The sequence below is a fragment of the Oncorhynchus keta genome, unplaced genomic scaffold, assembly GCF_023373465.1.
Source record: "Oncorhynchus keta strain PuntledgeMale-10-30-2019 unplaced genomic scaffold, Oket_V2 Un_scaffold_3664_pilon_pilon, whole genome shotgun sequence".
NCBI lineage: Eukaryota > Metazoa > Chordata > Actinopteri > Salmoniformes > Salmonidae > Oncorhynchus > Oncorhynchus keta.
In genome coordinates this window covers 315,931-330,000 of record NW_026290923.1, presented here as the reverse complement: position 1 = coordinate 330,000, position 14,070 = coordinate 315,931, and the positions used below count along the sequence as shown (strand labels likewise).

The following is a 14,070-nucleotide window of genomic DNA, read 5'->3' as shown; positions in this document are numbered from 1 at the left end:
TTCCTGAGGAACACAGGGGAAGACCTACCCACATCATAGAAACATGAATAACTAGGACTCAGTCATAGAAACATGAATAACTAGGACTCAGTCATAGAAACATGAATAACTAGGACTCAGTCATAGAAACATGAATAACTAGGACTCAGTCATAGAAACATGAATAACTAGGACTCAGTCATAGAAACATGAATAACTAGGACTCAGTCATAGAAACATGAATAACTAGGACTCAGTCATAGAAACATGAATAACTAGGACTCAGTCATAGAAACATGAATAACTAGGACTCAGTCATAGAAACATGAATAACTAGGACTCAGTCATAGAAACATGAATAACTAGGACTCAGTCATAGAAACATGAATAACTAGGACTCAGTCATAGAAACATGAATAACTAGGACTCAGTCATAGAAACATGAATAACTAGGACTCAGTCATAGAAACATGAATAACTAGGACTCAGTCATAGAAACATGAATAACTAGGACTCAGTCATAGAAACATGAATAACTAGGACTCAGTCATAGAAACATGAATAACTAGGACTCAGTCATAGAAACATGAATAACTAGGACTCAGTCATAGAAACATGAATAACTAGGACTCAGTCATAGAAACATGAATAACTAGGACTCAGTCATAGAAACATGAATAACTAGGACTCAGTCATAGAAACATGAATAACTAGGACTCAGTCATAGAAACATGAATAACTAGGACTCAGTCATAGAAACATGAATAACTAGGACTCAGTCATAGAAACATGAATAACTAGGACTCAGTCATAGAAACATGAATAACTAGGACTCAGTCATAGAAACATGAATAACTAGGACTCAGTCATAGAAACATGAATAACTAGGACTCAGTCATAGAAACATGAATAACTAGGACTCAGTCATAGAAACATGAATAACTAGGACTCAGTCATAGAAACATGAATAACTAGGACTCAGTCATAGAAACATGAATAACTAGGACTCAGTCATAGAAACATGAATAACTAGGACTCAGTCATAGAAACATGAATAACTAGGACTCAGTCATAGAAACATGAATAACTAGGACTCAGTCATAGAAACAGCAATAACACTCAATACGCTTATGTAGTCGGGTGTGTGTGTCAGGCCTGGAATTACATGCACACCAACATCCTGTTATAGGTTTACATGCACACCAACATCCTGTTATAGGTTTACATGCACACCAACATCCTGTTGTAGGTTTACATGCACACCAACATCCTGTTATAGCTTTACATGCACACCAACATCCTGTTATAGGTTTACATGCACACCAACATCCTGTTGTAGGTTTACATGCACACCAACATCCTGTTATAGCTTTACATGCACACCAATATCCTGTTATAGGTTTACATGCACACCAACATCCTGTTATAGCTTTACATGCACACCAACATCCTGTTATAGGTTTACATGCACACCAACATCCTGTTATAGCTTTACATGCACACCAACATCCTGTTATAGCTTTACATGCACACCAACATCCTGTTATAGCTTTACATGCACACCAACATCCTGTTATAGGTTTACATGCACACCAACATCCTGTTGTAGGTTTACATGCACACCAACATCCTGTTATAGGTTTACATGCACACCAACATCCTGTTATAGCTTTACATGCACACCAACATCCTGTTATAGGTTTACATGCACACCAACATCCTGTTGTAGGTTTACATGCACACCAACATCCTGTTATAGGTTTACATGCACACCAACATCCTGTTATAGCTTTACATGCACACCAACATCCTGTTATAGCTTTACATGCACACCAACATCCTGTTGTAGCTTTACATGCACACCAACATCCTGTTATAGGTTTACATGCACACCAACATCCTGTTGTAGGTTTACATGCACACCAACATCCTGTTATAGCTTTACATGCACACCAACATCCTGTTATAGGTTTACATGCACACCAACATCCTGTTATAGGTTTACATGCACACCAACATCCTGTTGTAGGTTTACATGCACACCAACATCCTGTTATAGGTTTACATGCACACCAACATCCTGTTATAGCTTTACATGCACACCAACATCCTGTTATAGGTTTACATGCACACCAACATCCTGTTATAGCTTTACATGCACACCAACATCCTGTTGTAGGTTTACATGCACACCAACATCCTGTTATAGGTTTACATGCACACCAACATCCTGTTATAGGTTTACATGCACACCAACATCCTGTTATAGCTTTACATGCACACCAACATCCTGTTATAGCTTTACATGCACACCAACATCCTGTTATAGGTTTACATGCACACCAACATCCTGTTGTAGGTTTACATGCACACCAACATCCTGTTATAGGATAAAATGCAATAGCTCATTGGAACGCGTTTCTGATAAGACTTCAGTTTGTTTTGCGTGCATATTTTTCCTCATCAATACCCCATAATGACAAACGCGTAAACAGGTTTTTAGAATGTTTTGTAAATGTATCAAATAAAAATAACCCAATGGTCACTCTGACAGAGCTCCAGCGTTCCTCTGTGGAGATGGGAGAACCTTCCAGAAGGGCAACCATCTCTGCAGCACTCCACCAATCAGGCCTTTATGGTAGAGTGGCCAGAAGGAAGCCACTCCTCAGTAAAAGACATGACGGCCCGCTTTGAATTTTCCAAAAGGCACCTAAAGACTCTCAGACCATGAGAAACAAGATGCTCTGGTCTGATGAAACCAAGATTGAACTCTTTGGCCTGAAAGCCAAGCGTCATGTCTGGAAGAAACATGGCACCATTCTTACGGTGAAGCATGGTGGTGGCAGCATCATGCTGTGGGGGTGGTTTTCAGCAGCAGGGACTGGGAGACTAGTCAGGATCAAGGGAAAGATGAACGGAGCAAAGTACAGAGAGATCCTTGATGAAAACCTGCTCAAGAACGCTCAGGACCTCAGACTGGGGCGAAGGTTCACCTTCCAACAGGACAACGACCCTAAGCACACAGCCAACAGGTGTGCCAAGTTATACCCAAGAAGAGTTGAGGCTGTAATCGCTGCCAAAGGTGCTTCGAAAAAGTACTGAGTAAAGTGTCTGAATACTTATGTAAATGTGATATTTCAGTTTTTTTTTTTATACATTTGAGCCTGAATACTTATATAAATGTGATGTGTTTTTTAATATAAATTTGCAAACATTTCTAAAAAAAACAGTTTTTGCTTTTTCATTATGGGGTATTATGTGTAGATTTATGAAAATGGTAAATGGTTTAAAATGGGAAAATGGTTTAATACATTTTAGAATAAGGCTGCAACCTAAACCTAAATGTGGTAAAAGTGAAGGGGTCTGAATACTTTAGGAAGGCCCTGTATATGCCGCAACATGTGTGAGGTTATAGATCTATAGTCAGTGTCCCTGTTTTAGTTACTATTCCATTAGTCAGTGTCCCCGTTTTAGTTACTATTCCATTAGTCAGTGTCCCCGTTTTAGTTACTATTCCATTAGTCAGTGTCCCCGTTTTAGTTACTATTCCATTAGTCGGTGTCCCCGTTTTAGTTACTATTGCATTAGTCAGTGTCCCCGTTTTAGTTACTATTCCATTAGTCAGTGTCCCCGTTTTAGTTACTATTCCATTAGTCAGTGTCCCCGTTTTAGTTACTATTCCATTAGTCAGTGTCCCCGTTTTAGTTACTATTCCATTAGTCAGTGTCCACGTTTTAGTTACTATTCCATTAGTCAGTGTCCCTGTTTTAGTTACTATTCCATTAGTCAGTGTCCGGGGACTTTAATGCAGGCAAACTTAAATCCGAAACATGTGTAACCATAGAAGAAGAAAACAAACTCTAGAGACACATTCAAAGCTCTCCCCCGCCCTCCATTTGGCAAATCTGACCAGAATTCTATGCTCCTGATTCCTGATTACAAACAAAAACTAAAGCAGAAAGTACCGGTGACTCTCAATCCAGAAGTGGTCAGATGGCGCGGATGATACACTACAGGACTGTTTTGCAGCACAGACTGGAATATGTTCTGGGATTCATCCAATAGCATTGAGGAGTACACCATCTCAGTCACCGGCTTCATCAATAAGTGTATCGACGACGTCGTCCCCACAGTGACCGTACGTACATTTCCCAAACAGAAGCCATGGATTACAGGCAACATCTGCACCAGGCTTAAGGCTAGAGCTAGGGACAGTAATCTGGAATCTTATGTGAAATCCTGCTACTCCTCAGACAGGAAAAGCTTCAATTCAGGACTAAGACTGAATCCTACCGGCTCTGACGCTCGCTTGAAAACCATTACGGACTACAAAGGGAAACCCAGCCGCGAGCTGCCCAGTGACGCGAGCCTACCAGACGAGATAAATACCTATGCATCGTCACTTTACAAATGACCTCGACTAAGCTGTACCCCCCCCTCATCGTACCCCCCCTGTATTTAGCCTTGTTACTGTTATGTACATTTCTTGTGTTACCGTTTGATCAAATAATTACTTTTTTTTTTAAATTTACTTTAATTTATTTAGTAAATATTTAGTAAATATTTTCTTAACTCTATTTCTTGAACTGCGTTGTTGGTTAAGGGCTTGTAAGTATTTCACTGTATTCTGTTGTATTCGGCCTATGTGACAAATACAGTTTGATTTGATTTGATTTGACACCGCAAATGAACAACTTCAGAAAGGAATCTGGTTTGCTAGAAATAATAGTCTCCATAATCACTGGGGCACATTGGACGCAAGGCATTACAGCCACTCAATAGGGCCTCCGCAAGGAAATTGTAGCCCTGGTGTGATTGTGTCTATGCGTGCGTAGTTACCTCTCATCTGCCTCCCTCCAATCCCTCTGTCTCCTCCGTGTTCTTTCGTTTGACAGACAGGAACGAGGGAATACCTCTCCTTCCTCCTCCACTCCTCTATAAAGGTGTAGAACAGTGTTCTGTCGCTCGCCACGTCTATGATGGCCAGCCCACCGCTAGGGCTGCTGGGAGAGAGAGATGCATCCTGGGAGAGCTGGAGGGTGAAGCCCTCGTCAGTCAGAGATGAGGGGGAGGAGAGGACAGGAGGAGAGTCTAGCAACGTTTTGGGTTGAGGGGGAGGTTTGGTGTCTGTTTTGGGGGGAGGTTTGGTATCTGTTTTGGGGGGAGGTTTAGGGTCTGTTTTGGGATCTGGTTTCAGGAACTGGGGACCAACAGAGACTGCTGGTTGATCAGGGAGGCGGGAGGAGTGAGCTGATTGGTGGATAGGTCGAGGGGTGGGGGTTGATTGATTGAGAGGATGGGAAATATGAGTTGGTTGGTTGAGAGGTCTGGTGGTGAGAGGTGAATGGTGGATAGTCCTAGTGGTGTAAGGTGATTGGTTGATAGTCCTCATAATGTGAGGTGATTGGACAGAGGAGATGGTCAGTTTAACAGTTTCTTGAGTTGGGGGGATGAGGTCCCCATGAGCCCCACCTGATCTCCCCTCTTCTCTCTCTCCCAGTTGTCCCCCTGTCTCCCCCATCTCACGTTGTTCTCTCCTGTCTCCCCTCGTCTCTCCCCCTCTTTCTCCCTCAGGGGTTGCCTCATCTCCCCCCATCTCACACTGGTCTCTCCTGTCTCTCTGTCCTCCTCAGCACGTACCAGTGCTGTTAGACCAGTCAGACCAGTCAAACTGTCGTCTGAGTCTTGGTTGTCAACAGCAGTGTGTGTGAGTGTGTGAGCAGGTGGCAGCAGAGGGTGTTGGGAGGGCTGGTCAGACATACTAGGCCAACGATCAAAGATGTCCTGGAGTCCAGGGCTGCAGAGGAGGGAGGGTTCAGTCTCTCTCCTCTTCTCTCTCTCCTCCTCTCGCTCTCTCCCTCCATCTCTCCGTGATGCAGGTCTTTTAAACAGCCTGCTCTCACACACTGCAACACCTCTCACATCTCTCTCCTTCTCAACCCCTCCATCTCCTCCTTTTTCTCCCCTTTCCTCTCCCACTACATTTCTCATCCCCTCTCTCCTCTTCTCTCCCAGTCTCTCTGACCAGGAAGGTTCCACCTCTTCTCCACCAGTGTTCTGTGTCAGTCTGTCTGTCTGGTTATGGTTGTCTTTGGGTTCATATAACAGACCACTGTGATTGTGTTGAGGTCGCTCCGTCAAACGCTGGTCATGTGTGTATTTTCCCCGACCGTGATCGTCTGTCTGACCATCGCTGTGGTTGGGTTGAGGTCCTTGTTGCTCTGTTTCCCCATGGTCAGGTTGGGGTCTGTCGGTCTGACCGTAGTCTTGTTCGTGTTGAAGTCCCTCCGTGTGTCTCAGCAGGCTCCGCCTCTCTAGGAAGTGCTCTCCGACCAGCAGAGAGTCGCCCCACTCTGATAGGTTGAAGGACGACTCGCCCCATTGGACGGCCTCCTGTTCCTCTGCCTCCTGATTGGCTATGAGCCCGCTGCGTTGCCGCTGCTGGTTGGACAGGAGACTGGTCTCCATGACAACAGGCCCCTCCTTCTCTTCCTCTGATTGGTGAGAGTCGTGGCTAAGCCCAGCCAATAAAGAGCTGTCGTACAGGCTGTCGAATAGGAAGCTGCTACTGCCGTTTAGACTGTTCTCATTGGTCACTGAGGAGCGATGTGCGTTAGGGGGTGGGAAGGGTTCATCATCGACATCATTATCGCCTGCCAAGATCTGTGGGAGGAAGAGTACACCACCATCATCCTTACCATCATCATCATCACCACCATCATCATCCAAACCATCATCATCATCATCACCACCACCATCCCCATCATAATATATGCCATTTAGCAGACGCTTTTATCCAAAGCGACTTACAGTCATGTGTGCATACATTCTACGTATGGGTGGTCCCGGGAATCGAACCCACTACCCTGGCGTTACAAGCGCCATGCTCTACCAACTGAGCTACAGAAGGACCATCATCATTATAAACACCTCCATCATCATAAACACCATCTCCATCATAAACACCATCATCATAAACACCATCATCATCATCATTATAAACACCTCCATCATCATAAACACCATCATCATCATAAACACCATCATCATCATCATCATAAACACCATCTTCATCATCATCATAAACACCATCTCCATCATAAACACCATCTCCATCATAAACACCATCATCATAAACATCATCATCATCATCATCATAAACACCATCTTCATCATCATCATAAACATCATCATCATCATAAACACCATCTCCATCATAAACACCATCATCATCATAAACACCATCTCCATCATAAACACCATCATCATCATAAACACCATCTCCATCATAAACACCATCTCCATCATAAACACCATCTCCATCATAAACACCATCATCATCATAAACACCATCTCCATCATAAACACCATCATCATCATAAACACCATCATCATCATAAACACCATCATCATCATAAACACCATCTCCATCATAAACATCATCTCCATCATAAACACCATCTCCATCATAAACACCATCATCATCATAAACACCATCTCCATCATAAACACCATCATCATCATAAACACCATCTCCATCATAAACACCATCATCATAAACACCATCATCATCATAAACACCATCATCATCATAAACACCATCATCATAAACACCATCTCCATCATCAACACCATCATAAATACCATCTCCATCATAAACACCATCATCATATACACCATCTCCATCATAAACACCATCTCCATCATCAACACCATCATAAACACCATCTCCATCAAAAACACCATCTCCATCATAAACACCATCTTCATCATAAACACCATCATCATAAACACCATCTCCAATATAAACACCATCATCATAAACACCATCTCCATCATAAACACCATCATCATAAACACCATCATCGTCATCATCATAAACACCATCATCATAAACACCATCTCCATCATAAACACCATCTCCATTATAAACATCATCATCATCATAAACACCATCATCATTATAAACACCATCATCATCAACACCATCATCATCATAAACACCACCATCATGATAAACACCATCATCATCATAAACACCATCTCCATCATAAACACCATCATCATCAACACCATCATCATAAACACCATCATCATCATAAACACCATCTCCATCATAAACACCATCTCCATCATAAACACCATCTCCATCATAAACACCATCATCATAAACACCATCATCATAAACACCATCTCCATCATAAACACCATCATCATAAACACCATCTCCATCATAAACACCATCTCCATCATAAACACCATCTCCATCATAAACACCATCATCATCATAAACACCATCTCCATTATAAACATCATCATCATAAACACCATCATCATCATAAACACCATCATCATCATAAACACCATCATCATCATAAACACCATCTCCATCATAAACACCATCTCCATCATAAACACCATCTCCATCATAAACACCATCTCCATCATAAACACCATCTCCATCATAAACACCATCTCCATCATAAACACCATCATCATCATAAACACCATCTCCATTATAAACACCATCTCCATTATAAACATCATCATCATCATAAACACCATCATCATTATAAACACCATCATCATCATAAATACCATCATCATAAACACCATCATCATCATAAACACCATCATCATCATAAACACCACCATCATCATAAACACCATCATCATAAACACCATCTCCATCATAAACACCATCTCCATCATAAACACCATCATCATCATAAACACCATCATCATCATAAACACCATCTCCATCATAAACACCATCTCCATCATAAACACCATCATCATCATAAACACCATCATCATCATAAACACCATCTCCATCATAAACACCATCTCCATCATAAACACCATCTCCATCATAAACACCATCATCATCATAAACACCATCATCATAAACACCATCATCATCATAAACACCATCATCATAAACACCATCATCATCATAAACACCATCTCCATCATAAACACCATCTCCATCATAAACACCATCTCCATTATAAACACCATCATCATCATAAACACCATCATCATCATAAACACCATCTCCATCATAAACACCATCTCCATCATAAACACCATCATCATCATAAACACCATCTCCATCATAAACACCATCTCCATTATAAACATCATCATCATCATAAACACCATCATCATCATAAACACCATCATCATAAACACCATCTCCATCATAAACACCATCTCCATTATAAACATCATCATCATCATCATAAACACCATCATCATCATCATAAACACCATCATCATCATAAACACCATCATCATCATAAACACCATCTCCATCATAAACACCATCTCCATCATAAACACCATCTCCATCATAAACACCATCTCCATCATAAACACCATCATCATCATAAACACCATCATCATCATAAACACCATCATCATCATAAACACCATCATCATCATAAACACCATCATCATTATAAACACCATCTCCATCATAAACACCATCTCCATCATAAACACCATCTCCATCATAAACACCATCATAAACACCATCATCATAAACACCATCTCCATCAAAAACACCATCATCATAAACACCATCTCCATCATCATGAACACCATCTTCATCATAAACACCATCATCATCATCATAAACACCATCATCATAAACACCATCACCATCATAAACACCATCATCATAAACACCATCTCCATCATAAACACCATCATCATCATAAACACCATCATCATCCTAAACACCATCTCCATCATAAACACCATCATCATAAACACCATCATCGTCATCATCATAAACACCATCATCATAAACACCATCATCATCATAAACACCATCATCATAAAACACCATCTCCATCATAAACACCATCATCATCATAAACACCATCATCATCATAAATACCATCATCATAAACACCATCATCATAAACACCATCATCATCCTAAACACCATCGCCATCATAAACACCATCATCATAAACACCATCATCGTCATCATCATAAACACCATCATCATAAACACCATCATCATCATAAACACCATCATCATACAACACCATCTCCATCATAAACACCATCATCATCATAAACACCATCTCCATCATAAACACCATCATCATCATAAATACCATCATCATCATAAACACCATCATCATAAAACACCATCTCCATCATAAACACCATCATCATCATAAACACCATCATCATTATAAACACCATCATCATCATAAACACCATCTCCATCATAAACACCATCTCCATCATAAACACCATCATAAACACCATCTCCATCATAAACACCATCATCATAAACACCATCTCCATCATAAACACCATCTCCATCATAAACACCATCATAATCACCATCATCATCATAAACACCATCATCATAAACACCATCTCCATCAAAAACACCATCATCATAAACACCATCTCCATCATCAACACCATCATAAACACCATCATCATAAACACCATCTCCATCATAAACACCATCATCATAAACACCATCATCATTATAAACACCATCTCCATCATAAACACCATCATCATCATAAACAACATCTCCATCATAAACACCACCATCATCATAAACACCATCATCATCATAAACACCATCATCATCATCATTATAAACACCATCTCCATCATAAACACCATCATCATCAACACCATCTCCATCATAAACACCATCTCCATCATAAACACCATCTCCATCATAAACACCATCTCCATCATAAACACCATCATCATAAACACCATCATCATAAACACCATCATCATCATAAACACCATCATCATCATAAACACCATCATCATCATAAACAACATCTCCATCATCAACACCATCTCCATCATAAACACCATCATCATAAACACCATCATCATCATAAACACCATCTCCATCATAAACACCATCATCATAAACACCATCATCATAAACACCATCATCATAAACACCATCATCATCATAAACACCATCATCATCATAAACAACATCTCCATCATAAACACCATCTCCATCATAAACACCATCTCCATCATAAACACCATCATCATAAACACCATCATCATCATAAACACCACCAACACCATCTCCATCATAAACACCATCATCATCATAAACACCATCTCCATAATAAACACCATCATCATCATAAACACCATCTCCATCATAAACACCATCATCATCACTATACTCATCATTAACACCATCATCATCATAAACACCATCATCACTATACTCATCATTAACACCATCATCATCATAAACACCATCATTATAAACACCATCTCCATAATAAACACCATCATCATCATAAACACCATCATCATCATAAACACCATCATCATCATAAACACCATCATCATCATAAACACCATCATCATCATAAACACCATCTCCATCATAAACACCATCATCATCATCACCACCATCATCATCATCGCCACCATCAATGTGGTGGCTGTGGTTGAGTGAGTGTGTGTGTGTGTACCTGGTTGTCGAGGATCTGTTCCATCTGGCTGTCAGTCAGAGATAAGTTGTATCTGGGCGCAGCGTCGTCATGGAAACCATAGGTATGGGGGTTGCCATGGATACTGTTGACTGTTGAGGGGTTCGGTGGGTTAACGTCGGTGGATTTCCCCTCTCCACCCTTCTCCCTCCTTCCTCTCTCCTCCTCCCTCCCTCTCTCCTCCTCCTCTCCACCCTTCTCCCTCCTTCCTCTCTCCTCCTCTCCACCCTTCTCCCTCCTTCCTCTCTCCTCCTCTCCACCCTTCTCCCTCCTTCCTCTCTCCTCTCCACCTTCTCCCTCCCTCCTCTCTCCTCCTCCTCTCCCCGCTTCTCCCTCCCTCTCTCCTCCTCTCCACGCTTCTCCCTCCTTCCTCTCTCATGCTGTGAGTTAGCACACTTTCTCTCCCTCTCCTCTCTCTGGTCTTGTAGTAGAATCATTCTCTCAGTCTGAGTGTCCAACTCCAAACTATCCCCAAACCTTCCCTCCTCCTCGTAGAGTTCAGGAGACCCACACCTATCCTGCTCTTCCACCCTCCGGCGTTTGACTACAAAAGAGAGAGAAAGAGCTGGGGCTTGGGCAGAGGAGAGGAAGAGGGGAGGAGGGACAGGGGAGAGGAGGCAGGGAGGAGGAGGGACAGGGGAGAAGAGGCAGGGAGGAGAGGGGACAGGGGAGAGGAGGCAGGGAGGAGGAGGGACGGGGGAGAGGAGGCAGGGAGGAGGAGGGACAGGGGAGAGGAGGCAGGGAGGAGGAGGGACAGGGGAGAGGAGGCAGGGAGGAGGAGGGACAGGGGAGAAGGGGCAGGGAGGAGAGGGGACAGGGGAGAGGAGGCAGGGAGGAGGAGGGACGGGGGAGAGGAGGCAGGGAGGAGGAGGGACAGGGGAGAGGAGGGGGAGGAGGGGGACAGGGAGAGGGCAGGGAGGGAGGGGACAGGGGAGAGGAGGCAGGGAGGAGGGGGACAGGGAGGAGGGGGAGGAGGAGGGACAGGAGGAGGAGGCAGGGAGGAGGAGGGACAGGGGAGAAGAGGCAGGGAGGAGGGGGGACAGGGGAGAAGAGGCAGGGAGGAGGGACAGGGGAGAGGAGGCAGGGAGGAGGGGGGACAGGGGAGAGGAGGCAGGGAGGAGGAGGGACAGGGGAGAGGAGGCAGGGAGGAGGAGGGACAGGGGAGAGGAGGCAGGGAGGAGGGGGGACAGGGACCTCTGGTGGTGCCTTGCTCTGGAGGAGAGGTGCAGACTTTGGGGTAGAAACCGAGATCAGGGCAGGGACTGGTAGTGTTTTAGGAGGAAGTTTAAACAACGTTCCTCTCCTCCTCTCCTCACTCTCTCTTTTCTCTACGCTCTTCTCCTCCCTTTCTCCCATCTTCTCCTCCTCCTCTCTCTTCTCCTCCTCCTCTCTCTTCTCCTCCTCCTCCTCCTCTCTCTCTCCCCTCTTTTCATCCTCCCTCTTCTCCTCCTCCTCCTCTCTCTCTCCCCTCTCCTCCTCCTCTCTCTCTCCCCTCTTTTCATCCTCCCTCCTCTCCTCCCTCCTCTCCTCCTCCTCCCTCCTCTCCTCCTCCTCCCTCCTCTCTGAGTGTATAGAGCGCAGTACTTTCCTCAGAGCTGTGGACGGCTGTCTTCTACATGCCTGTGCAGGAGATCTCCCTGCCATGCCCAGTCCGTCCCTCTTTACTGTCCCCCCAGAAACACTGGTCAGAGGTTCCTCCACTCGGGAGGTGGGGGCTCTGAAACGGGGAGGGCGAGAGTGGAAGGGGTGGTTGGAGGGATTGAGAGGGGGGTGAGGGCTACTGACTAGTTCAGCTAAGTCCTGGGTGTTTATACCTCTCCTGTCACAGACAGGAAGGTTAGGGTCTTCCTCGCTTCCTCCCTCTTCCCTCTCTCCCACCTCTACTCCTCTCTCTTCCCTCTCTCCCACCTCCACTCCCTCGTTCTTCTCTCTCCCTCTCTGCTCTTCCCCTTTCCTCTCTCCCTCGTTCTTCTCTCTCCCTCTCTGCTCCTCCCCTGTCCTCTCTCCCTCGTTCTTCTCTCTCCCTCTCTGCTCCTCCCCTGTCCTCTCTCTCTCGTTCTTCTCTCTCCCTCTCTGCTCCTCCCCTGTCCTCTCTCCCTCGTTCTTCTCTCTCCCTCTCTGCTCCTCCCCTGTCCTCTCTCCCTCGTTCTTCTCTCTCCCCTCTACCTCTTTCTGTTCAACCACGTTTCTCCCTCCGTCTTCCATCTCTTTCTTCTCATTTAACCTCATCTCTTTATCTCTCCAGGATTTGGACCGGTCCCGCTGTGTCTCAGGTGAGTCGTTGTCATGGTCGTTGTTAGGGCGTGTTTCTGTGGGCAGTGTCGCTGGGTCCCAGGTCACCCCCAATAGGGCGAGGTCTTGCTGGAGGAGGAGCCTGGCCTCAGACACGATTTCAATGGCTGCCTCGTGTTCTGTTAGAGCACGCCCCCCACTGACCCAGACACACCGTAAGCTCCGCCTCTCGGCTGCCTCCCCCTCGGTCTCATCCATCGCACGACGAGAACTGGAGAGGAAGAGATCATCATCATCATCATCACCACCACCACCACCACCAGCCCTTTACAACACACTC

At 44.2% G+C, this 14,070-nt stretch overlaps 1 protein-coding gene across 1 annotated transcript in view; it reads right to left on the bottom strand.

Moving 5' to 3' along the window:
- The window catches only part of polq (polymerase (DNA directed), theta), a 137,447-nt gene that overhangs the window by 63,611 nt on the left and 59,766 nt on the right, over window positions 1-14,070 (bottom strand). Inside the window, exons 19-22 of the mRNA XM_052516108.1 lie at window positions 12,498-14,001; window positions 6,168-6,642; window positions 4,819-5,604; window positions 1-24 (exon numbers count right to left, since the gene is read on the bottom strand). The exon at window positions 1-24 is cut by the window's left edge and continues 81 nt beyond it. Coding sequence (XP_052372068.1) covers window positions 1-24; window positions 4,819-5,604; window positions 6,168-6,642; window positions 12,498-14,001 — 2,789 coding nt within the window. The remainder of the gene's footprint in view (window positions 25-4,818; window positions 5,605-6,167; window positions 6,643-12,497; window positions 14,002-14,070) is intronic.